The 23169-nt window shown below is 54.1% G+C and overlaps 1 protein-coding gene across 12 annotated transcripts in view; it reads left to right on the top strand.

The window, feature by feature from the left end:
- The window catches only part of TRAK1 (trafficking kinesin protein 1), a 157902-nt gene extending 134769 nt beyond the window's left edge, over positions 1-23133 (top strand). For 6 of the 12 annotated variants that reach the window (XM_053930402.2, XM_053930412.2, XM_053930405.2 and 3 more), the window contains 6 exons: positions 531-607; positions 2354-2590; positions 3587-3906; positions 10127-10489; positions 17105-17207; positions 20326-23133. In XM_053930402.2, the coding sequence (XP_053786377.1) occupies positions 531-607; positions 2354-2590; positions 3587-3906; positions 10127-10489; positions 17105-17207; positions 20326-21124 (1899 nt within the window). In that variant the 3' untranslated portion in view covers positions 21125-23133. Of the gene's footprint in view, positions 1-530; positions 608-2353; positions 2591-3586; positions 5307-10126; positions 10490-17104; positions 17208-17934; positions 18026-18509; positions 18546-20325 lie in introns of those variants that run through there. The other 6 variants (XM_053930403.2, XM_053930411.1, XM_053930410.2 and 3 more) reach the window with 5 other exon arrangements.
- The last annotated feature ends 36 nt before the right edge of the window (positions 23134-23169 follow it).

Genomic DNA, 23169 nt, shown 5'->3' on the forward strand with positions numbered 1-23169 from the left:
CACCTCACAGAACAAGAAGCAGTGCAGGTGGTTCTGAACCGCGGGCGGGCTGAGCAGTTAGCAGGCCCTGCAGACTGGGCGGACAATAGCTTAGTGCGGCCCCCGTGGGCGTGACATCGTCTGTCACTGCTCACAAGGTTAGTGGCCTGCATATCGGCCCATCAGTGCCATTCTGAACACAGTCCTCTCTCCCTGTGTGAGTGCTCCGCCTCTTCTGGGGCCACAGTTGCCGCTCCATGGTTTGGCCAAGAGAACGTAGGATTTGCCTTCAGACCCTTAGCTGCGTGGAAGGGAAAGGGCTTTCCACTCCGTGCCATCGGGACCTGCTACGTCCGGTGCCTGCTGTGTTCAGAACCTGCCCTGGGGATGGCTTCACCAGGGTCTCTGACAGTGGCAACTCTTGTGCTGTGGGAAGTCTGTGGGCTTCGGGGCTGCAGTTGGCCCCCCTATGGCTAGCCTGGGCACGTGCCTGTCTTAGAGATAGAGTGTTTGAGTTACTGCTCACGCGTGTGTCTCCTCGCTTTTCCTAGGACTCCTTGGCAGCTGAGATCGAGGGGACGATGCGGAAGGAGCTGCAGTTGGAAGAGCCCGAGTCTCCAGACATCGCGTAGGCCTTACTCCCAAGCGTCCCAGAGAAACCGCCTGGTGACCTGGGGTGGGGGGGAGGGGGCGTGTCGGAACGTGCAGTGTCTGGGCCACTGCCTCCAACAGTGACCACTGGGGTCCTGCCACGGATTAGGGGAAATAAGAGAACAGCTGACAACATCCCTGAGCTCCTCTCGTTAGGTTTTAAAGATACATAATGAACTTCCAGAAAGTTGGGAGAGGAGAGATGTGTTTCCTGTCTCTCTTAACACAAGCTCCGCCTTGACACCTCCATTCATTTTTATCTTTCCTCTCAGAGAAAAACATTATTTGAAAAAATATTAACACCTTTAAGGAAAGGAAAACATAGGCTCCCATTTCCCTTCTGCATCCGTTTAGGGATACTGGCCTCTGCGTCTCTCCTTGTGCTTGGCCTGCCCTGAGGTGTTTATGCGGAACCTGTGGATCTGATTTCACTGTTTTCTCTGCACCAGAGCCCCCTAGACAGAGCCGAAGAGGGGCCCTGGGAGTGACCTGTGTCCCTGCGCCTCGGCGCAGGCGTGAAGCCTCATCCCAGAAAGAAGCGTCCATTGTAGACATGTGCCTTTTTCTCCTTGAAAGGGAACAAATGGGCGTCAAAATGTGCGGTTCTGCTCTTAGAAATAGCAGTTTCTAGAAACAGACTCATCTGGTGTCTATCGTCGCAGAAGTTTAAGACACAGTTTGTCTTTTTTTTATACACGGTCACGTGCCGTGTAGTGACGTTTGCTCGGTGACGGACCACATACATGGCGGTGGCCCACATATATGAAGTTACAATGGAGCTGACAACTCCTACCACCCAGTGACGTCATAGCTGTCGTGATGTCGTGGCACAACGCATTACGTTTGTGGCGATGCCAGTGTAAACACCTACCGCGCTGCCAGTCGTATAAAAGTGCATCGCGTACAATTATGGGCAGCATGTAATACTTGATCATAGACGACTGGGTTCCTGGTGTACGTGCTTATTACAGTTCTGTTGTTTTTTGGAGCGCGCTTTTTCTATTTCAACAAGTTTGCTGTAAAACAGGATGGCATGCCGTGCCCGCAGCGGCTTCCTATGCCCCCGGTTTACGGCATCTCTCGATGGCATTTTTCTCTTGGGCTTGATTTGCTCTTGTGTTGTTTGGTGCGGTAACAGGCTGCCCGGGCTTGTAGCCTGGGGGCAGTGGGCCCCATCGTCTCGGTTCGTGCACCTGCACTCTCCCCGTGGTGTCCGCGCGAGGACCAAGTTGCCTAACGATGCGTTTCTCTAAATGTATCCCTGCCGTTAAGCAGCCGTGACTGCGTATGAGTAGCCAGGAAGTGCTGGTTCTGCAAAGGTCTTTTGAGCCTTCTTACGTGCTGAGCAGTGAGCCCTGCCCTCCTGGCGTCTGCATTCTGGTGGCTGTCGTGAAAAAGCAAACTGGCTGGCAGCCAGAGGACCACTCAAGTGTTTTTATTTGTGGGTCAGGCTGAAGGGAGGTGGAAAGCAGTATCACTCTTGCTAGCATCCCCTTTAGGACACAAGCACATCTTAGAGCCCTGAATTCAGACGTTTATGAGTCTCTCAAATTCCACGCAACACCCTCAGAGACACATGGAAGGCACAGGATGGCAGGTTGCTTGGGCGCTCCCCTGGGCCAGCTACCTTTTTGGCTTCTCTGTTGATAGTTTTTGGAGGGTTTAACTCCAAGGTTATTCGTACACTTGCTTCTTCATGGATGATGATGTGCATTCTCCCCAGCCACCAGAAGCGAGTCTTTGAGACCGTGAGAAACATCAACCAGGTCGTCAAGCAGAGGTCTCTGACACCGTCCCCCATGAACATCCCCGGTTCCAACCAGTCCTCGGCCATGAACTCCCTCCTGTCCAGCTGTGTCAGCACCCCCCGGTCCAGCTTCTATGGCAGCGATGTCGGCAATGTCGTCCTGGACAACAAGACCAACAGCATCATCCTGGAGGCAGAGTCAGCCAACATGGGGTGAGCCAGCCAGGAGTTTTTACCTGTTTTGGAGAGTGGCGGTGTGGATCGAGCACAGGTCCAGTAATCAGAGAGAAAGGCTGATAAGAATCGCCTGGAAAATACAGACCCATTAGTTCTCAAATGTGTTTTACCCACCTGCTGAGTCCATGCTTGTCCTTGATACTGGTATTTGAACCAGTTTGAGGGGTGTTACAGGATGCAGCAGGGAGTCTGCTTTTCTGTAAAGTACCAAAGGGGTGGATAAGTGAGTGTTTGATTCTGTTAAATCTTCACTGTGAAGGCTAAAGCATAGACATTTCTTTTATGAACCCTTCTGTGGCTGGGATATTTGAAAGGCCGAGGAGGACTCAGGCTCTACCATGTGACCAGATGCTGGTGTGCCTCAGAAGATGGGGTGCAGGGCGCCCCGCAGGTGCCCGCCACACTGAGTGTCCCTGCGGTGGGCCCTCCGAGCAGCGGTCGGTCCCTCTCTGTGCAGAAGCCCTGCAGACACAGCCGGCATTGCCTGTTATGTGCATACTACTCCCGTGCGTTAATAAAATTGGCTTTTCTGACCAGCTGGCTCAGACTGCTGGGAAACTGCATGAGTAGAACAGGTTTGAGCTTTCGGCTCCTTAAATTCAAGGAGAAAGAGAAGCACCCCTTGAGCCTGCTGCCCTTCTGGGAACAAGCAACTGCAGCCAATGAAAGCTTCTTCCTAAGCGGGGTGTTTATAGGGACTGGGGTTTTACATCATAAGTGCAAATTTCCATTCTGCCTGAGTGTTCTCTTCTCTCTGCTCTCTCCCCGCCCCCCAGAAAAAAAGCAACAGAGGGAATTAGTTCTTCAGGACTGGCCTTTGTCTCCCCATTTTTGCCCGTGGTTCAACAGCTTGCCTTGGTTTCCTTAGAAAATCCTGCGGCGACCCTTGCAGTCAGCATTGAGGCTTCCTTGTGTGTTGTACAGCGCCCCCTGCTGGGTGTCCCACACTCACCCCGTCTCCTCTCTTTCCAGAAACAATGAGCAGAGTAAGAAGCCTGGGACACCAGGCACCCCGGGCTCCCACGACCTGGAGACAGCACTGAGGCGGCTATCCCTCCGCCGGGAAAACTACCTGTCAGAGAGGAAGTTCTTCGAGGAGGAGCAGGAGAGGAAGCTCAGGGAGCTGGCGGAGAAGGGCGAGCTGCTCAGTGGGGGCTCCCTCACTCCCACCGAGAGCATCATGTCCCTGGGCACACACTCCCGCTTCTCCGAGTTCACCGGCTTCTCGGGCATGTCCTTCAGCAGCCGCTCCTACCTGCCCGAGAAACTCCAGATCGTGAAGCCACTGGAAGGTGATCACCAGGGCCCTCGGCCCCTCTCTGTCCTCCTCGGGGACTCCCTGTGGTCGCTGATCCACCACCAGCCAGCGGGGAGCCTCTGTCATGCCTACTCCTTCTTCTTCAAGGATAGCCACCCACGCTGCTGGTTTGAGTTCCTCTGAGGAGCTCCCGCCTAGGCCCCCAGCCCCCCACTGCAGGTCTGCAAATGCACACACAGGCACCCAGACTAACCTAGGCCAGGAAGCCAAAGCACAGAGCACCTTGACATTGCCTTTCCAGTTTTCCCTCTTTTACATAGATCCTCAGAGATACAGGTCTTTTAGCCAGAGGCAGGGCTCACGTACTCAGAAGTTCCTTAGGTCTGACCCCAGGTTCTGAGCAGTGTGGAGAATTAAGGCTTTGACTCCTGGGGAACTTTGGTGCCAGGGAGGGAGGGGTGCAAAGCAAACGCTCTGAAGTTTTCTCAGTAACCACGTGAAAGCGATTTGCAATTTGTCTTTGCAATCTGTGGGTTCCCATGTTCTGCTTCGATCTTCAGATAAAGAGTGTGGCTTTCTTCCTATGCGGTGTTCTGAGCAAGGCTGCCAGACCGCCACTCTTTGGGGGCCAGGAAGGCGGGGTGGCTGGGGAGGCCCGTGAGTCCTGTGCCTCCTTCATCCCGTGCTTTCCAGGGGCAATTACCTTTTTACTCCCAGAGACAACCCAGATGATTGAACTCATGGAAAAACACACCACTTTTTCTTTCTTTTTCTTTTATTCGGTATAAAAATGTTTGTCTGACCTTCACCTACCACTTCCCAGCCATGTGTTTATTATTTTCAGTTTTTACACCTTTAGTTTGGAAACCCATGTGCGTTTGAGAAAGGTGTTTTAGACTCCTGTGTTACATTTCTGATGAAAAGCCAAATCAAAATTTCTGTAAGGCAGTGTTCTTCTTCTAAACCTCTCAACTTCTAAAATAATGTTGTCCCCTTTAAGGAGCTGTCTTAGATATTTATTCCCCCAACAACGTGGTACCACAGATATATTGTTTATGGCTTCTATGTGTATCTGTGCTCTGTGCCTAAAGAGCAGATTCTTTCTACCCCAGAAGAACCCATTTTCAACCCCATGGGGGCCGTGTCGCCCCCCGTTGAGAATTCCTGCTCCAACATGAGGTGGTGCTTGTTAAAGAGCCAAGACAAGCTGGGTTCCATAGTCTCCCAAGGATGGAAGGAAGAGGGTGGGATGCATTCTTTTTTTTTTTTTTTCATGATTATTTTTGAATTGTATAATTTAGGTCCTTAGATTTCAGAAAAGGGATGGCTCATTTTTTTCTTCATGTTTATTCAGTTGTAAGTTTGGTGATTGTTTTCTGATCCACGATTATGTCTGTTTTTCTTTCAATAAAATCTTCCATTTCTGCAATTTTACTTTCTGCCTTTCTTTTTCTTTTTTCTCTTTTTGTCTCTCAGAGATCATTGGAGTTTATCATTTCTATCTTGTCTGCTTTCTGTATTTGACTTCGTGCTTCATTAGATCATCTAAGAATATGCTTTTGGATCCATTTCCCAAGCATTAGTTCAGGAAGAGATTATTTAAAAAATTTATTTTGACCAATGCATCTTTTTTTTCTTTTAATCTTGTGACTTAGGTAGCAGTATTTTTGTGATAAGCTAATGGAAGAAGAGGAAATCCCATTAGACGTGCAAGATAAATTTCATCTATAGTACCCTGCTCACCAGAGAGCTAAGTCACAACCATTAAGAAATCATCTCTTATCACTATGGCCTGTATCTCGCCCTCATGAGAGAGGTCCCTCCGGCTCCATTTCGTAGTTCTTGGACTTTTTAGTTGTCTAAAACACAACCAATCTTTTGTTTCTTCCTCCCCCCCCACAATTATTTTTTGTGTCACTACGTTTAATTTGACAAGGTGTCCGGATGGCATGGAAATCTGCCCAATACCTGGCTCAGTGCCATTCTGGCTGTGACATTGGATAAGTCACCTCACCTTCTTGAGCCCTCGTTCCCTTATTTGTGATGAAGAGAAAATGTGATGTGTTTGTATTATGCCCGGCACCTAATTAAAACTTAGGCTCCCCAAACTTGACCCTGTTCCAGCAGCTCAGGCCTAAAGATGGCCTTACCCATGTTGAGACGTGGACCAGCCTCATGCTGGGGCCATGTTCTTACATCATCTCTTTCCATTGGCCCACTGAGAAGCTGATAGGATTCCGTTGCTCTCCAGTGACCCAGGTAAATGTACGCGAGGTGAGGGCCCTGGAGAATGTTGGCTGGGATCACAGCAGATAGCCAATCTGTGTCTTCCATCGGTGTCCCCCTCACCCCTCAATTAATCTTGTTATCTGCTTATTGGAGTCAGCCAAAACAGCGGGGCTGGGTGTTTGAGGACGCGAGCGCTCTCGTTTCTTCAGCTTACCTTACGTGTTTTAGGCAGGCGAAGAACAAACACAACATTCAGACTGGAAGAGAGATATGTGCATTAAAAAGATGAGCTGGGCAGTATTTTTCCCGAGCTTGGCTCTTCCTTTCCGATTTGTTATAACCAAGGCAGTATTTCCAAGTTAACAAGGTAATAGGTAAGTAGGGAAAAGCATACACTTCTAAGCTGTCACTACCCAGCAGGTTTAGTTCTAACTTGTAGGCCCCTCCTTCAAGGACATGAACACTTTTTGGGTAGAACAGTAGGGTGTGAAAGGAAGGCCAACAGAAGGGCGGGGCAGTAACCGTAAGTACGTTTTTCTATGTGGCCCACACCCCTGTTTCTTAGGGTTTCATCTTGGTGCCAACTATGAACACGGAATTTGCTCTCTTCCCTGGCCCTGTGGCCTGGCTGCAGCCTCATTTTCGTGGGGGTGGGCGGAGGTGGTGGTAGAGGGAGGTAGGTAATAGTGCAGTCAGTTCTCACTTGTGGCTGTCCATGGGTCCTTGGAACTGCCATTCAGGTGTGACCTGGTTTCTGAGACTCACGTGTAGGAGGTGTTCTCACTGCTGGCCGGCAGGCAGTCGGTGTGGTTCAGAGGAGGAACAATGGAGCCAGCCTGGGTTTGAATCCCAGCAGTGAGCAGTGTGGCCTCCAGCAGGTTGCTTTACCTCTCTGTGCTCAGTCTCCTCATCTGTGAAATGAGGACAACAGCATTATCGTGACAACTGAGTGAGTTAGCAAATGTAGGCCCCTTAGAAGAGTGCCTGGCACTTAGTAAGTGCTCAATAAAAGTTAGCTGCTCTTCCATGAGCACGGGAGGCCCGAGGCATGGGGTAAGAACCCAAGTCCATGCACCTTTTAGCATGACCTCTGATTTGTAACCTCACTGAATTTTGTTGGCTCTGGGTTGTTGGGGAAGGCAAATAACCCCCTATACTTCCATAGCTTCCTTAACTCCCAAAGCAGACTCTTTGTAGGCTTGTTTTTCCCCGGAGCCACACATGGGACAGGAGGAGATGGGGGCAGTCTGCTGAACAGGAGGGTCAAGGTGCGAGGGACTCTGGTCCGGGCCCATCCTCCGGCCTCTCTGGTTCTTTCCCAGTGTGTTGTAAACACCTGAAGTCCCCTTCAGAAGCATGATGAGATTCCTTGGCGTGGCCACATTGTACCCGGGGATTCCTCATCTCCTTCCACGGCCCACACGCGCCGTCCCAAGCTGGAGCCACATGCCTTGTTGACGACGTCTCCCCATGTGCTGTTGCCAGGAGTGTGCCTGTGCCTCCAGCGACCACATGAACAGGGGGGACCGTTGTGGGTTACAAATGGGGGCCCGGGGGGCTAGCAACAAGAGAAATCCCTTCAGCGAAGTATGTGTGTCTCCCAGTGGGGCCTGGACACCCACCTGGAAGTTCACTGCTCACCATTTATGCTTCTCACTTAACCGCATTCCTGGCTGGATGTCCTTGCTTGTTTTCAGGCCTGTGATCTTGGGGGGTAGAGGGGGAGGCGCAGGAGGACATGTACCCAGAGATTACTGAAAGAACCTGGCCTTAGCACTGAGCCCTGGCTATGCCACCACTGTTTCAGGGACTTGGGAAAGTCACGTCACTTCACCGACCCTCGGCTCCCCCCTGTGTGAAGTATGGGTGGTGATACCTCCCAGGGCGGTTTTGAGCAGGGAGCTGCTGTAACGCCTGCAAACCGGCTGCCGTGCAGGCGTGCCTCTGCGCAGGGCAGCTCTTTGTAAAACACGGCGCTCTGGCCCCTGGGCCTCAGGGTCCCGTGAACTGGTCTCGGCATGTGCGTGAAGCCCTGGATGAATGTGTGTGTGCGAGGCTTCCATGTGAGACCCCTTTGGAGAAAGGGCCCATGGCTGCCTTCAGATTCTCAAAGGACCTGAGAGTCAAGCACCGCGACCAGAGGGAGGTCGGTGTTTCTCTGTCTCACCACTGTTGACATTGGGCCAGATTGTTCTTTGCTGTGGGGGTTGTCCTGTGCGTTGGAGGATGGAGGGGCACCCCCGGCTTTACCCACTGGATGCCATTAGCAGCCCCTCTTCCTCCACCGTTGTGACAACTGAAAGTGTCTCTAGACATTACCACATGTCCCCTGGGGGCAAAATCCCCACCACCCCACCCCCCCACCCCCGGCCGTTGAGAACCAATGCACTGAGTGTGCCTTACCACCCAGTGAGAGAACAGGTGTGTGATGCCCTCTTCATTATACGCATCTGTTTTTAAATGTTACTTCTTTTCTTTTTTGTATTTAGAATCTTTTCTGTTTATACTTAATAGATTCCGGTTAAGTGGGTTGCTGTTGTACTTGTGTGTACGTAATTCTCGAAGTGGGGGTCCAGGAAGTCTCCCAAACGTGTACTGGCAATTTTCCTCTCCTAAGTGGATTTGAAATTGCCCATCTATGAAATTCCTTCACGACTCCTCAGCTGAGTGTGGCCCCTGGCAAGTTACCATCCAGCCGTGAGGAGAGGCGGCGCCCTCACTGGGCACCCCCGAGGGTCGGGAGCTTCTGATTGATGAGCGCGGGTTCTCTGTGTCTTGGCCACGTCCCAGTTGGCTTCCTGACCTCACCGCCTGCCTTCCTTTCCCTTCTGTTCCATCTTGACTCCCTGAGCTGCTGGCTTCTAGGATCCTTGGCTCCCATTCTGACAGGGCAGCCCGGTGGCCTGGAGGGGTTCTTGCCCACCCAACAGAGGACAGCAAGTGACCGTCTGGGAGGCCACGTGTGTGGGAAGGCCCTTGCCTTCCACGGCCTGAGATCCTCTCTCAAAGTCTGTCTTGAGCGTGGAATGTTTATGTGTGTGGTTAACTTTGCCTGGTGGGTGAGGAGAAAATGCCCAGCCTCACCGGCCGAGCACCCCTAACACCAGGGCCACGGGAGGTGTAGCCAGCACTCCAAGGGGACAATGGACGGGGCAGATCGGGGGCCCCCCGGCCACACAGCAAAGGTTCGTTACTGATCCACAGTGAATACACTTATCCACCCAGGCTTCCTTAGCACACTGGTCTTGGAGCACGTCTCTCCGTGGGCACCTGGCACGCCCTCCAGGTCCTCAGGGACACTCTCAGGCGTTCTTATACATCTTACATGGCGCCATCTGAGTCCTGGGGTCCGGTGTCACCAGGGAGATCGGCTCCTCTGGCTCAGAACCCTGTGTGGACTTACTGTGTTCTTCAGTCACAGCTCATTTAGGCCAGTCCCCTGTCCCTAAACCTGGGGCGTCTAGAGTTGCAGGTCAGAATACCTAAGTGAAACAGGCCAGGGCCGTGCCTACCACTCAGCCACATGCCACTTCCGTCTCTGCTTTTCTCTTCTCGTGGCTCCTGGGGTGGCTTGACATCGTCCTGTTCCGCCTCTGCTGTGCCTCCCTGTTCCCAGCAGTGTGTATCAGGACATGGTGCCCCTCCTCCAACCCCCTTTCATGCCTGTGTTGCTTATTTTTTCCTCTTCTCTTCTTAAAATGATGCTGTGTTGGATTTGGGGGTTACATCATTTGACATAAAATGAAGTGCTTGTCCCAAACACCCTGGGCACACAGTATGGCCGGGGTTTTACGTAAAATTAAAAAAACTTTTTTTTTTATTGGCGCCTCTTCCGGGCGTGGTGGGTATTAGCTGCACAGTGGGACGGGAGGTGCAGTGTCACTCGGGGTCCCTGCCAGAGCCCACCTACTGCGGAGCTCAGGGCCTGCTGGGGCTCCCAAGGGTGGTGAGCAGCCGTCAGCTTCTACGTCCATCCTAACCCTCCCTCCTCCCTGTCCCCCCTTGTCTGCCCTTTCTCCCGCAAGGTTCCGCCACCCTTCACCACTGGCAGCAGTTGGCCCAGCCTCACCTCGGGGGCATCCTGGACCCCCGGCCCGGTGTGGTCACCAAGGGCTTCCGGACGCTAGATGTTGACCTGGACGAAGTGTACTGCCTTAACGACTTTGAAGAAGATGACACAGGTGACCACATTTCCCTCCCGGGCCTAGCTCCCTCCACGCCAGTGCAGCACCCAGAGACCTCAGGTGAGAGGTCCCAAGCACGCGTGACTGTCTCAGGCAGCGGAAGTTACCCGAGCCGGCCCCAGGCTTTTCCAGAAGAGATGCAGGAGCCGCCAGCGGCCACGGAGGAGGAGGAGGAGGAGGAGGAGGAGGAGGAGGAGGGGTCTGGTGAGGGCACCGAGACACGTCCTGTCAACAGGGCACCTTTACCGGAGGCCGAGTTCTGGGCCATTCTCACCTCTGTCCCGAGTGCCATCCGTAGTGTCTCTCTGTCTGTAGCTTCCGCTCGTCTGTGTGGGTGACGATGAATGCACGCCCATCATGCCGTTCTGGCTTCTAACGCAGAGTCGGGCGCCTCCTTCTGTAACCGATGGGTGCAGCTCCCTGCCCATCCTGGAGGTGCACAGCCCAGTGGGGCTCCTGAAGCGGGAGCAGGAAAGGCTGCTAAAAAGAAGTGGATTATTGCCACCACCTCCCCACCCCCCACCCCCGCAGAACATCAGCTCCCCTCCTCCTGTTGTGGGCCTCTCCCTGTGTCTAAGAGACAGAGGGTTAGGGGGAAGGATGAGTTCTGGATCGTTCAGAAGGTGGATGCGAGAACTTGTTACCCACATGCGGCCTTAAAGTAGGAGAAAGCCCAGAAAGTGTTGAGGATTTCAGGCCACACTTGATCAGCCTTCGTGCTTTTCTAACTTGAATGAAGGTGTATGAGTTTCCTTTCCAGCTCACTTGTTTGTTCAAAGTGGATTTTTTTTAAAGAGTGCTTTAGCAATACTCCTTAACTAAACCAAGCCCGAGAGGATGTCAGGAAGCTCTTCCAGAGAGAGGGTGCTAGATGCATCTGGAAAACAGCTCGGGCCAGTCTCCCCTGTAACCCCCTCCCCCACTGTCCCAACGGGCACAAAAGCTGGGACCATGAGTTTACAGAGCTGCCCGCCTCCTAGGCGCCACCGGGTTGAAAAGCCTTGTGTTCAGGGCCCTGGGACCACAGGGGTCACGGGGTTACCAGTGGCCAGATACCCAGACCTCCAGACTCCCGGACCTCCTGGCTGCGTGCGCTAAGACGGGAAGGAGGTTCTTATGGGGTGAGGGGAGAGACGCAGAAAAAGATGGATTAACCAATGTTTCTATCCTCATGATGTTCCTGAGTCACCGAGTTTGAAAGGAGGATGTTCATTCACCTTTGTGATTCATAACTTCCATTCATGGAGCCCACAACATTCCCTGTCCTACACAAGGAAGGACAGAGCTAAAGTTGTTGGTGGCGTACTTTTTTTATTTTAGATTTTTTTTAATGTATTTTTTTAGAGAGAGGGGAAGGGAGGGAGAAGAAGAGGGAGAGAACATCGACGTGCCAGAGAAACATTGTTCAGTTGCCTCTCACACATCCCCAACCAGGGACCTAACTCACAGCCCCAGTATGTGCCCTGACAGGGAATCGAACCAGCAACCTTTCAGTTTGCAGGCTGGTGCCCAGCACACTGAGCCACACCAGCCAGGGCTGTCGGTGGATCTCTCATTCCCTGGCTGAGTTCAAACGCCGGTGGCCAAGGAACTTTATTACGGACTGGCTTTTCTTTTTTCTTTAACATCAACTCTAGAGGTGTCCTCAAGCTGGAAGGGCTTGTTTAGCATATAGGTTATTTATGGCTTATTTTATTTTAGGTAGCCATTAAGTTACCAGATTAAGCTCACAAGGGAATGACGACGCTTATTATTTAGCATCCTCGTGTTTGAGAAAGGGAAACCGGCGGCATAGTTACGTCCCGGTGTTGTGAGCATGCGTGCCCCTCGGGAAGACAGACAAGAGTACAGGCAAGGCGGTGTCTGCCGAGTTTCGAACTCGGGTGGGAGGGAGCGTGGTGAGTGTGATGGCCCCTCCCTGCAGCCCCACATGTGGACTAGAAGGTGCGTCCAGAGGTTTAAAGAAGCACCTTTAGGTGCATCTTCGAGAAGTGGTACAGAAGGGATAAAGCTTATCAAGTCCGCTAAGAACTTGTCTGAAGACAGAGGGACAGAGGGGACCAGTTATGAGGACTTAAGTCCCCAGCCACTTTTCTTACATAAACAAAGTCCTTGCGGCTTCCCTGCTCACTCAGCCCTGCAGAGAGTTCCTCCCAGCCGCTCGGAGGAGAGGCACAGGAGTCCGAACCGTCCGGGGTCAGGTTGGAAGGGCGCAATCAGAGAGAATTACGCAGATTGCTGAAGGAAACTTAGGAAAGGTCCGATTGTTTAGACGAGAGTGCTTTGGGGCTTGTTTTCTGGGTGCGACTGGTTAAAAGCTCCCTGCAGAAGGGAGAGGCCCCGACAATGGTTGGCTTCCTTTTTCGCCCTCACCGGCAATGGCGGGACCGTTTTGGTTCTTGGAACGTAAGAAGCATGTCACTCTAAATAACTCTAAATAATGCCCCCAGAGGCCCCGAGTGACAGTAGGTACACAGCCTTAGAGTCAAGGGTAGACAGGTAAGCTTCAGCAGGAAGGCCTGGGCAACGTCAGTCCTGGCATTTGAATCCAGGCTGGTCTAGTCCCCACCCTCGTCCGGGCTCTCTGGTGGGGCTTCTCTGTTGCCCCGGCACAGCCCGGGAGCTACCCTCGGCCTGGGGACGACTGAGGAGGGACAACTTAGGGGACAAAAGGTGATGGACGTTTTTTTTTTTTTGCAACCGGCTGATGGAAGGAAATTGAGAAGACTTGTGTAGTAGGCACGTTTGTCTGGAGCCTGCTATCCCACGGAGAAGAAAGTTTTGAGTCTATACTGAAAAAAACGTATTGATATATTTTAATGTTTTATTATTGTGTCGTGATTTGCTGATTTTTATGATCCCATGTCTTAAAAATAACAGCTCCTTGTTTTCATATGTGTAAATCATTTAGATAATTAAAATGGATTGTTTAAAAACAATTCTTAGATTATAGTTTTACTTTATTTCAGTGCATGCTAAGTTTTAGTTCACCTGGCAGGTGCACTGTATCAGAGGACGTAGTTGCTCTCTGGTACTGATAGGGTTCCCGTACTTATGAGTAGGGGAGAGCCTGCGTGTGGTTAAGGGTTAAGGTCAGCGCTTAATCTCTGGTAGATGGTTGGACGGACGGTGCAGTTGAATTTTTTCTTGGGTGCCTTGATCTTTAAAGGGCAGAAGGAGGTGGATTAAAGCAACAGAGCTAGAAGGAAGTGTAGGCCAGTTTACTTTAACACTCAGACACGTGGAGACCATCTCAACGGGGGGGATATCCTTGACCAGGTTGGGACATGTGCAGGAGTCATGGCAGCCTCTGGACAGCGGCCGTGCGGTGGAGCCACCTGTCCTCCTTGGGGGCAGTTGCTCCCTGACATCTATGTTTGCTCACTTGAGAGTCCTTTTAAGGACCGGGTGCCATGGTGGCCTTGAGAGGGAAATGTTCCTGCTCTCCCCAGCACACTGCCAGCCTGTCCCTCCCCGGGGGTGGGGAAGGAGAGCCCCATTTAGACCACTGAAATGCGTGAGCTGGCGTGTACAGATCTGATCTGGATGGCCAGACTGCACCAGCCCATCATCCTCAGGTCCCCACCGGGGTGTGCTGGCCTTGGCCTTGCCCTCCCCGTCCTCACCTTTGGGAGGGCGATGGGCTTTCCTGCACATCCTCCCTGGATGCCCAAGTGTTCCACCAGCAGACCACCTGGGTCTCGCCGATAGTCCCCAACGCAGTCTGCACGGGTGTCCAGGGTGTCACTGGAGACGGGGTGTGGGGGGTGCCAGGCACCCCCATGCCTGGCGCAGCAGCAGGAGCCCATGCACCCAGTTTTCTGGTCAGGTCCAGGTCTCACGGGCCCCCAGAGGAGCACCTCGGTCAGAACCCTTTACCAGGTGCACGTCAGCAGGCAGAGGCACGTTGGTTGGATGAGAGAGCACGTGAGAACAGAGCCTGCCAGTGCCCCCCTGCGGCTGCCTGACTGGTTGTGCATTCCTGTGCCACGTCTGCAGAACAGAGACCCACACACGTGCCGCCTGAACGTGGTTCACCGGCATAGGTCTCGAGCAATCCAGGGCTAATGAAGTTTGGAGGTTATCTCTCATAGATCAGGATTTTGTGCCAGGGTCAGCACCTGGGGAAGGAGGAACAAATGCAAATAGTAATAAAGGATTAGGCGTTTTATTGGGCCAGACAGGCCCCTTCCTTCCTCAATAAAATCCTTGATGAAAGAAGGCGCTTGGCAGGGCAGCGTTAACATTCCCAGAGGCTCACTCTCTCTGCACGCCCCTGAGGATGAGTCAGACAGAGGCGAAGAACGAGGGTTTGAGCAGTCAGCTCAGGGAGTCCGAGAAATGCTGGCCTTGGAGGCCCCAGGGCGCAGCCCTGGAGACAGGGTTCAGTGCGTGCTCGGGCCATGGGACTTCACTAGTGAGCCTGCACCCTGAGCCCCCACCCTGCTGAGAAGAAGCCATCTGTGCCCCATCCTGTGAGAAATTGCTCTTCCGCATGCAGCATGCAGAACCGTAGGAATCGCCCGGAGCTGCTCTGCGGCTGCACGAGGAGCCTCGGGCAACTCACTGTCCCTGTGTTGTGTCCCAAGGAAGGGAGGTGCTGCAGCAGCCGGGCAGGCGGTGACACGCGGTGACACGTGGAGAGCTGGCGGGTCCCAGGCGTTCCAGTGGTATTTCCAAGGGGCCGAACCTCTGGGCTTTGGCACTTTTGAAACTAGTTGGTCTTCCCTGGGCTTCTAAAGCTGTCTCTTCCTTGTGGGGAACAATGACTTCTGAATTTTAGCAGCCTTTTCCTATCCCCAAAACCCACTTGCATAAGATGGGTTTTGCTTCTGCTGATGCAACTGTGTCTCTCAAATGTCCGTCTTACGCCCCCTGTTGCAATAGAAGATATTGCGGGATGGGGAGGTGGGGAGGAAGTGATCAGTGTATCCCCTTGATATGTTGTCTGCCCATGGGTTTCAATGGGACATGCTTCTAATTTCAAATCCAGCCCTGCTTTTATTTGATTTTTTTAAATGTTACCTCTCTTCCAACTGGTTTGTCTTAATTACTTCTATTTACCGCCTTTTTCTTTCCTCCCGCTGAAATAACCCCTTGCGTTCTCGGGGATGCTTTTCTCAGGTGCTCTGTGGCTTGTGTTCCTAGACCTCACGGCAGTCAGAGAATCGTGATTGTTCGGTTGCCTTTTTTTTCATAGCTTATTCCATTTTTGTTTCGCTTACCGCAGTTTCTCGGTCATCCGAGTTCCTAAACATTCCATCTATTAGTTGGCAAACAAAGTTTCATAAAGGCTATTTTTATGTGTCCCCCCTACTACCTTTGCCTGGATCTCCCTGTGGTTAAGAGTTTGCTTTTGTGGCCGTGGTGCTGGCTGCCACGCCGGGGGCCACGGAGCCTCCCTTGACCCGGAGAGACGACGGGTCGGGCTGTAACAATCAGGACCAACCAGGCTTGCTCTGCCACCATTTGTGTGCTCTGGCTTTGTCCTGCCTGCTTTCCATTTGCGTGTCCCCAGCATTTTTTGTTTGTTTGCTTGTTTCATCTGGTTTCTGGCTGTTTTGGTTTTGGTTTTTTTTCTAAGACACAGTCAGCTATGTGTGGATCTGCAGGTCTGGAGCACCGATCCCTTCTGTTGCGTCTTCCTTTTCCCTTTTGTTGAATCCCAGAGAAAACGTGCCGTAAAGAGCTAGAAGATTCTTGTGCACAGCCTTTTGAATCTTCAGAGCTCTCATGGCCCCTGATGCCCTAATCAGTTTTCTCCCAGGAGGTCTCTGGGGGGGCTGAGCTGCTGCGGGGGGTGGGCTGGGAGGGCCGGGGGTACCCCAGTACTTCATCGCGCATGCTATTTGGAACATCTTTTTTTTTTTTTTCCTTTTTTTCTTTATTTTTGTTAATGTTTGAGTTAGGAATGAGGATGACCTCTACAATCATGATGTCTCCCGTAGACCCTCCTACCGATCACTCACCCGCTTTCCTATGCTCGGCCCTAATGCTTCTGTGATTTACTTTGCTCCAGCTCATAGCCTCCAGCCGCCTTACCAATAACCCTGTAGACCTTTCAAAGGAAATAAATTGTGGATGCCTTGTTGCCGTCTCATTTTCATTAGAAATCAGGCACCTTGGAGATGGCAAGAAAGCGGCCCAGGGGCTGGTGCTGCTGGCACCTCTGGGTGCAGGCACCGCAGAGAGACCCCTGGGGCCTGGGTCTCGGCCGCGTTGTTGCTAAGGCAGCGGAGCTCCCACGTCCCCCCTGCCGACCATACACAGGCAGTAGTGGAACCAGCCCCCCCCTCAAGCCCCTTTCTCTGTTAACGGAAAAGGGAGCTGCACGAGCCTTGCCCTGTTCCCAGGTGGCAAGTGCCTCCCCCGCAGCCCCTGCCCCCCATCCATCCCCCTGCCCGGCAGAGTTCGGTACCCATGGGCCAATGAAAAGAATTGTCAAGCCACAAAGACAGAAGCCAGTTCTGACCCCTGACAAGGGAAACCAAATTGACCCCCATGGGCCCCTTAGCCCCTCGAACTGGATCCACTACTGACCAAAGAATGCTGGTGGGGAGCCCTGTCTGGACTGGGCTGGAAGCTGGAAGCCGATGCTCTGCACGCAGCGTGCTCCGGAGTGTGGTCAGTTTTGAGGGACCACCTTCGATCCAGAACATTGGCGTTGCACCTTCCTGGCCCAGCTCCAGGTGACAAGGTAGCTCATCGCATCTTGCATCTGTGGAGGGCCATGCTGGGTTTCTTTGTTCTTTTCTCATGGGTGTACGTGGATGCAAGAAATATGTTTTGTCCCCCCTCCCCTCAATGTACCCAATTTAGCACACCACCCCGGGAAGTGCATGTCACAGACCAACTCCACCTTCACCTTCACCACCTGTCGCATCCTGCATCCTTCCGACGAGCTCACGCGGGTCACGCCAAGGTAAGGGACCCCGGCCCTGGGGGTGGGGGACACTCCCTGTGAGATGTAGTGTTGAGGAAAGCCCAGGTTGAGAGGTGCGTTCAACACCAACTCTGGCCAGCTGAAACATCTCGTAAGCACTTGCAGGCTCCTGTCCGGGGGCCCCTGTTTCCTTTTGAATCGAGGTCCCTATTCATTCAGATCCATGCAGGTGGAGAGACCTGGACCACCTTCAGTGGCCCCGTGCATTGGTTGTGGAGGAGTCTCAGGCCTCTCCTTCACCAGCAGAAGCTGGCCCTCCCCATGCCCTAAGGCCGAGTCTGTCAGCTCTTTGCCCCAAAGTTTTCCAGCCGTGGAGTTTCTTTACAGGCAGGAGTTCCTGCCCCATGGGGGCCTCTGTGCCCCTGGAATAGACCACAGGGACCACACACCACAGCCACACAGATCTGAATACCAGACCACATGCCCCATGTACCCCATTTCCCTCTGGTGCCCCCCAGGAGCAGTAGAGGTTGGCACCATCGGGCAGAGGGACTTGTACAGCATGGGGTGGTTCTGCGTGGCTGGATTTCAGACCTTCCACAGCTTCTAGCAAAAGGGAGTGACCACCCCCTGCCCCAGTCATTTCCCTCTGGTGCAAGATGCCGGGGGAACAAAGGTAAAGCCGAGAGGGAGGGAGGCCAGCAGGGCCATCGTGGAGGGAGCAGCGCCCCGAGGAGCACCTCAAACTCTGAATAACTCTCCGCAGGTCATGTGCGGAGGACGGCGAAGCGGCCCCAGGCCCCGTTGAGCTGAGAGGAGATGTAGGGCAGACAGTGAGCCCACGGGCAAGGCAGGGGGTGAGCACACGCCGGCAGCACCTGCCCCGGCAGGGCCGCGTGGAAGGGGCTGTGTGTGCACGCGTGGCCGCCACTAACCCAGGACCGAGGCGTGGTTGTGTCTCTGTGGTTGTGCCTGGCTAACTCAGCCTTGACGGTGGATACCCCTAACCCATCTAAACGCCCCGGTTGAGCTGAGTCCCAGCACTAATACAGGCCTAACCGAAGTTCTCACCGGACAGGGATCTCCAGGTTTTAGCTTGTCTCTTCCATCCATCTCCCTCCCTGCCTCTGGAGAGCCTGCCTTTCCCATTCCCAGTAGGAAGCGCTTGTATATAAAACTGTGAGATAGGGCTTCCCCCGGGGAGAGGCAGGCACCCTGGTGCCAGTCTGGCTGGAGCCCTAAGGCTCACTCCTGCGTGGCGGCCCGCGTCTGCAGGGCCAGGCCAGGGCCAGGAAAGCCTGGGCAGCCCGCAGCAAGGGAGGCTTTTTGCCTGCGTTTCAGAGAATGGCAGCTTGGAACTAAAGGGAGACTCCCTGGGAGCAGCCTGGGGAACCAGATTGTGTAAGTCCAGGGTTCTGTAGATCAGCATTTTGTAGAATTCCACCTGCACCATTCAGAGAGTCCTCCTTTCCACCTTAGGGATCTGCTGCGGTTTCTAGTCTTGCGTTTCCCTGGGTGCCCCTGACCACCAGCACCCCAACCCCGAGCTTGTACTGATGGGCCTGTTCATTCTCTGTGCCTCACTGACCCTGTGCTGACCAGTCAGCGACAAGGTCACTTGAGTGTGGAACCAAATGATGCCTCAGCTTGGCCTTGCTTGTGAACTGTGCCTCCTGCAGGGGGCCCCTGCTCCCGTCATTCCAGGAACCTGCTCCAGAGCGTGTCCCCTGCCTTCCCTTTCCCTACCTTGGTCCTTTGTCCAAAGGATCTGGTCCTTCCCCCATCAGGCTGAGAGGAGAGGGCTCTCTCCCCCTGCTCCTGGGGACCACCCAGCAGGCTGCCACCAGGGGGTACCTGCAGCCACAGGCACCTCCTTGGGTGGCACTGGGGCAAGTCTCGAGAGTCCGTAGGGAGAACATGCTGCCTGGTCCTCAGCTGCTCGCGCGGCAGCAGCGCAGGGCTCCTGCCTGGTGGCCTCACCTCTCCTGTGGCAGCTGTCACAGGAGGTCCCCTCCCGTTCTCTATGCAGACAGCAAGGCATGTCCCCTGCTGGTCCTCGCCCACTTTTCTGTCCTGACTCCCAGTCCCAGCTTCTGGAACACAGTGGGTCCCTAGCCAGCAGGATGCGAGGGAACGTAAAAATCTGCTTCCCTTTAGTAACAGGTTTCAGGCACCTGCTGGGCCTTCACCTGGGGCTCCGCAGACGTGGAGCTGATAACACAGGGCGGCTTCCCCCAACCCCATCCCTGCACTCATCACATTCCGATTTGGGCCACCGTGGCAGGGACTGAGCGCTGCCCCATGCAAGGAAAAAGCGCGTAGTGGGAGTCAGGGCCAGGGTCCGCTGCCGACCTGACATGCACCTTCAGCCTCTGACTCCCGCTGCCCAAGGGCCCCCTACCTGGATGTCCCACCTGCTTCAGCCACTCCTAGATAAATTCATATCCTAGAGCACAGGTGGCAAATAGGAGGCCTGCAGGCCGAATCCAGCCTCCACCTTGTTTTATCCGGCCAGACACCTTGTTTCTACCTGCCGGCAGCACCAAGCTCTTGCTTAACTGTTAAGGAGTAAATTACATTTATACAGCCCTAAAATTGCATGCCTTTGAAGGCAACCGCGAGGCTGATGTGGCCCCCCGCTGAAAATGAGTCTGACACCCCTGGCCTGTAGTCTTGGGTAGTTTCAGGGAAGCAGGTAGTGGGAAGGGACTTGGGAGCTTGAGTAAACTTGGTAGGGACAGAAAGCCTCTCTGTCAAAGGGCTTCCTCCCCCATATTTTCAGGGGGTCACTATACTTGGGTTTGAATCCAAGGTCTTCCACTTAATAGCTGAGTGTGACACTGAGTCAGCCACCTAACCTTGGAGCCTGTTTGCTCACCTGCAAAGGGGACAGTTAAATGCACCCCGTGGGGGTGAGAGATGGGAATCGTGAGCAGCTTCCTGTGAACTGAAACCATGCCCCACTGAGGGAATCCGAGCCCCCTGGGGTGAGAGGGAGGTGCAGACTGGGAAGAGGTGTGCAGGGAGCCAGGGCTGGGGGCGTCCTCTCGTTGTGTCCCAGGCCTGCCCGGCGCCCCGACAGGACACTGGCCACTGACCCTCTTCCTGGCGCCCGTGGGCGTTTGCTGATGAATGACCTCTCATCTTTCCCCATCAGCCTTAACTCAGCCCCGACTCCAGCTTGTGGCAGTGCCAGCCACGTGAAGTCCACGCCCGTGGCCACGCCATGCACTCCCCGGAGGCTGAGCCTGGCTGAGTCCTTCACCAACACCCGCGAGTCCACGACCACCATGAGCACGTCCCTGGGGCTGGTGTGGCTGCTGAAGGAGCGGGGCATCTCCGCGGCCGTGTACGACCCCCAGAGCTGGGACAGGGCCTGCCGGGGCTCCCTCCTGCACTCCTACAGCCCCAGGATGGCAGTGATCCCCTCCACCCCGCCCAACTCGCCCATGCCGACGCCCACGTCTTCCCCGCCCTCCTTTGAGTTCAAGTGCACCAGCCCTCCCTACGACAACTTCCTGGCTTCCAAGCCGGCCAGCTCCATCCTGAGGGAGGTGAGGGAGAAGAAGAGCCTCTGCAGCAGCGAGAGTCAGACAGACGTGTCTGTCTCCAACCTCAACCTCGTGGACAAAGTCAGGAGGCTCGGCGTGGCCAAAGTGGTGCACCCCGGGCGAGCCCACATCCCCGCCTTGACTGAGGATCAGGGACCTCTCCTCTGTGGGCCTGCGGGCCCAGCGCAGGCCCTTGTCCCCGGAGGCCTGGGCCCCGAGGGCCTGCCTCTCGGGTGCCCCGCCGCCACAAGTGCCATCGGCGGGCTGCAGCTCAACAGCGGCATCCGGAGGAATCGCAGCTTCCCCACCATGGTGGGCTCCAGCATGCAGATGAAGGCCCCCGTGACCCTCACCTCGGGCATCTTGATGGGTGCTAAGCTCCCCAAACAAACTAGCCTGCGGTGAGGGTGGGAGAGGGGCCCTTCCTCAGAGGAGACCAATCTTGTCCTGCCTCCCTCGCTTCCCCCCTGCACTGCGCTTCCCGCCCACTCCCCTCCCTGCCCACCCTCTCCCAGCTAGACAAATCAACCTCGTGCCTAATGGGGGGAGAGTGGAGACTCCGTACAGTGTGTACATAGGACTTGGAGACCTGTATCCAACCTGCCCTTTCTTCAGATCCCGCAGGAACTGCCCCGCACTGCCCTTGCTCTTGGGAGGACTCCACCTGTGCTCACCTGGGGTCAGGGCAGGCAGGTGTCCTTTCTCCCTCTGTCCTTTGAAAAGCACTGAAACTCCCCAGGACGTTCTTATCCCATGGATAGGAAACCAGGGGAATCGTGGCTGGCCGCCAGCCTGCACATCCCGAGCTGTCACACGGCACAAGGCACAATCCTCCCCCCGCCCGTGTCGTTGGGCACCTTGCCTCTCCCACCCTCTAAGAGCGTAAGGCACCTCCGTCTGTGGCCACGCATAGCTGCCGTTGCTTTCAGGACTGGAGAGCTGTTCTTTTACGGGTGGTCCGGCTTCAAGACCTTCATTACCCTGCCTCCGTGTACAGCTGCTGCTTTTTTGAGGTGTGACTTTCTCTTTCCATGCCTTCCACCTGAAGTCACCCTTCCCTGTTTTGCCATCAGCCATCAGGCCAGACACCTGACCCCGAAAGAGAACGTGTTTACACTCCCACTGAACCGTTCCGCAGCCCCCGTGGGCTGTGCGTGTCCTGTTGTATTTGTCCGTTTTATAGTCAGGGCCGTAGTCATCTAGTTGGGAAGTCGCCGTGGATGTTCTCTCGGTGGTTCTGATGCCAAAATACGAGCGGCGAACCACCCCAAGCCGCTCGGGAGATACCGGCTTATTTCTGGGATCCAGTGGCACAACCAAGCTGAGTAAGACCAGACCCAAGGCAACTCCAACAGCAGCGTTTAAAGGAAGGGGGACAGGGAAAAAAGGTTGTCGATGGCACGACTCAGTAGTCAAAGGAAAAAGCAGCACAGCCAGAGGTAATCCCCAAGTGGCTCCCGGGAGAAACGAGGCTCTGGCCTTCGGCTGGGCCCAGTCCTGACTCCAGACCCCGAGTCTGGCCCACGGGCTTTCATTTCTGTGGTCTCGCGTGGCAGCCGTGCGATGCCCACACGTTTTGCCCTCTTGTTTTGGAGCACAGCAGTCAACGACCAGCCGCTTCCTTCCCCCCAAAGCCTCCGTCTCCGGTGCCGCTGTTTATCCTTAGGAAGAGGTCCAGGTGCTCGCGAGACGAGCGTGAACGAGCCAGGGAAGGCCGGTCCTGCTGCTCTCGCTGACTCAGTTTTGAACTTTTATTTATTATTTATGTGTGCTGTACTCTGAACAAGCACCCTCTCTCCAGCTCCAGCCGCAGCGTGTCTGTGGCCTTCCGGTCTCGGCAGGTCGGTTGTTCATTCCGTGGCCCCTCGTTGCCGGCATTTACAGAGGGAGAACATCACATGCCAGCGAAATTTGCGTCTGGCATCCCCCGCTCCCCTCCCCCCCGGGCAAAGGATGTGTCCTTCCATGGAAGGAGTGTAGCCTTATGTCTACCGAAGACACTTCAAGGAAGTCCCTGGGAAGGACCGTCAGTCCCACGACTTCAGACTATTTATTCTGTGAACACGAGAGGGTTGGTTCGTTAAGTTTTCAACACTCCTCACAGTTGTCAGTGTGCCCTCACTGCAAGGAGCGGCTGTCTTTTTATTGGAATGGATTTTAAAGCAGTAGGTAGAATAACAAAGGAACATGGAAACCGTGGGCTGAATGGACCCCTTGATGTATTCAGAGAGAGGAGCCGCCCAGCACCACACAGGGAATCCCAGTGTAGAAACGAGCAGGTCGCGGCGTTTCCTGTAGTAACTAAATGACCAACCGCAGGCACCCACTCTCCAAAAGTGTGTGGCAATGCATCAAAAAAATCAACAATAAAAACTTTATTTGCTAATGAATATCAATAAAATAAGTTCAAACGATGGGAACCACATTGGTATTCTGATTGCATTTTTTAA

This window comes from Desmodus rotundus, chromosome 8, assembly GCF_022682495.2.
Source record: "Desmodus rotundus isolate HL8 chromosome 8, HLdesRot8A.1, whole genome shotgun sequence".
Lineage (NCBI taxonomy): Eukaryota > Metazoa > Chordata > Mammalia > Chiroptera > Phyllostomidae > Desmodus > Desmodus rotundus.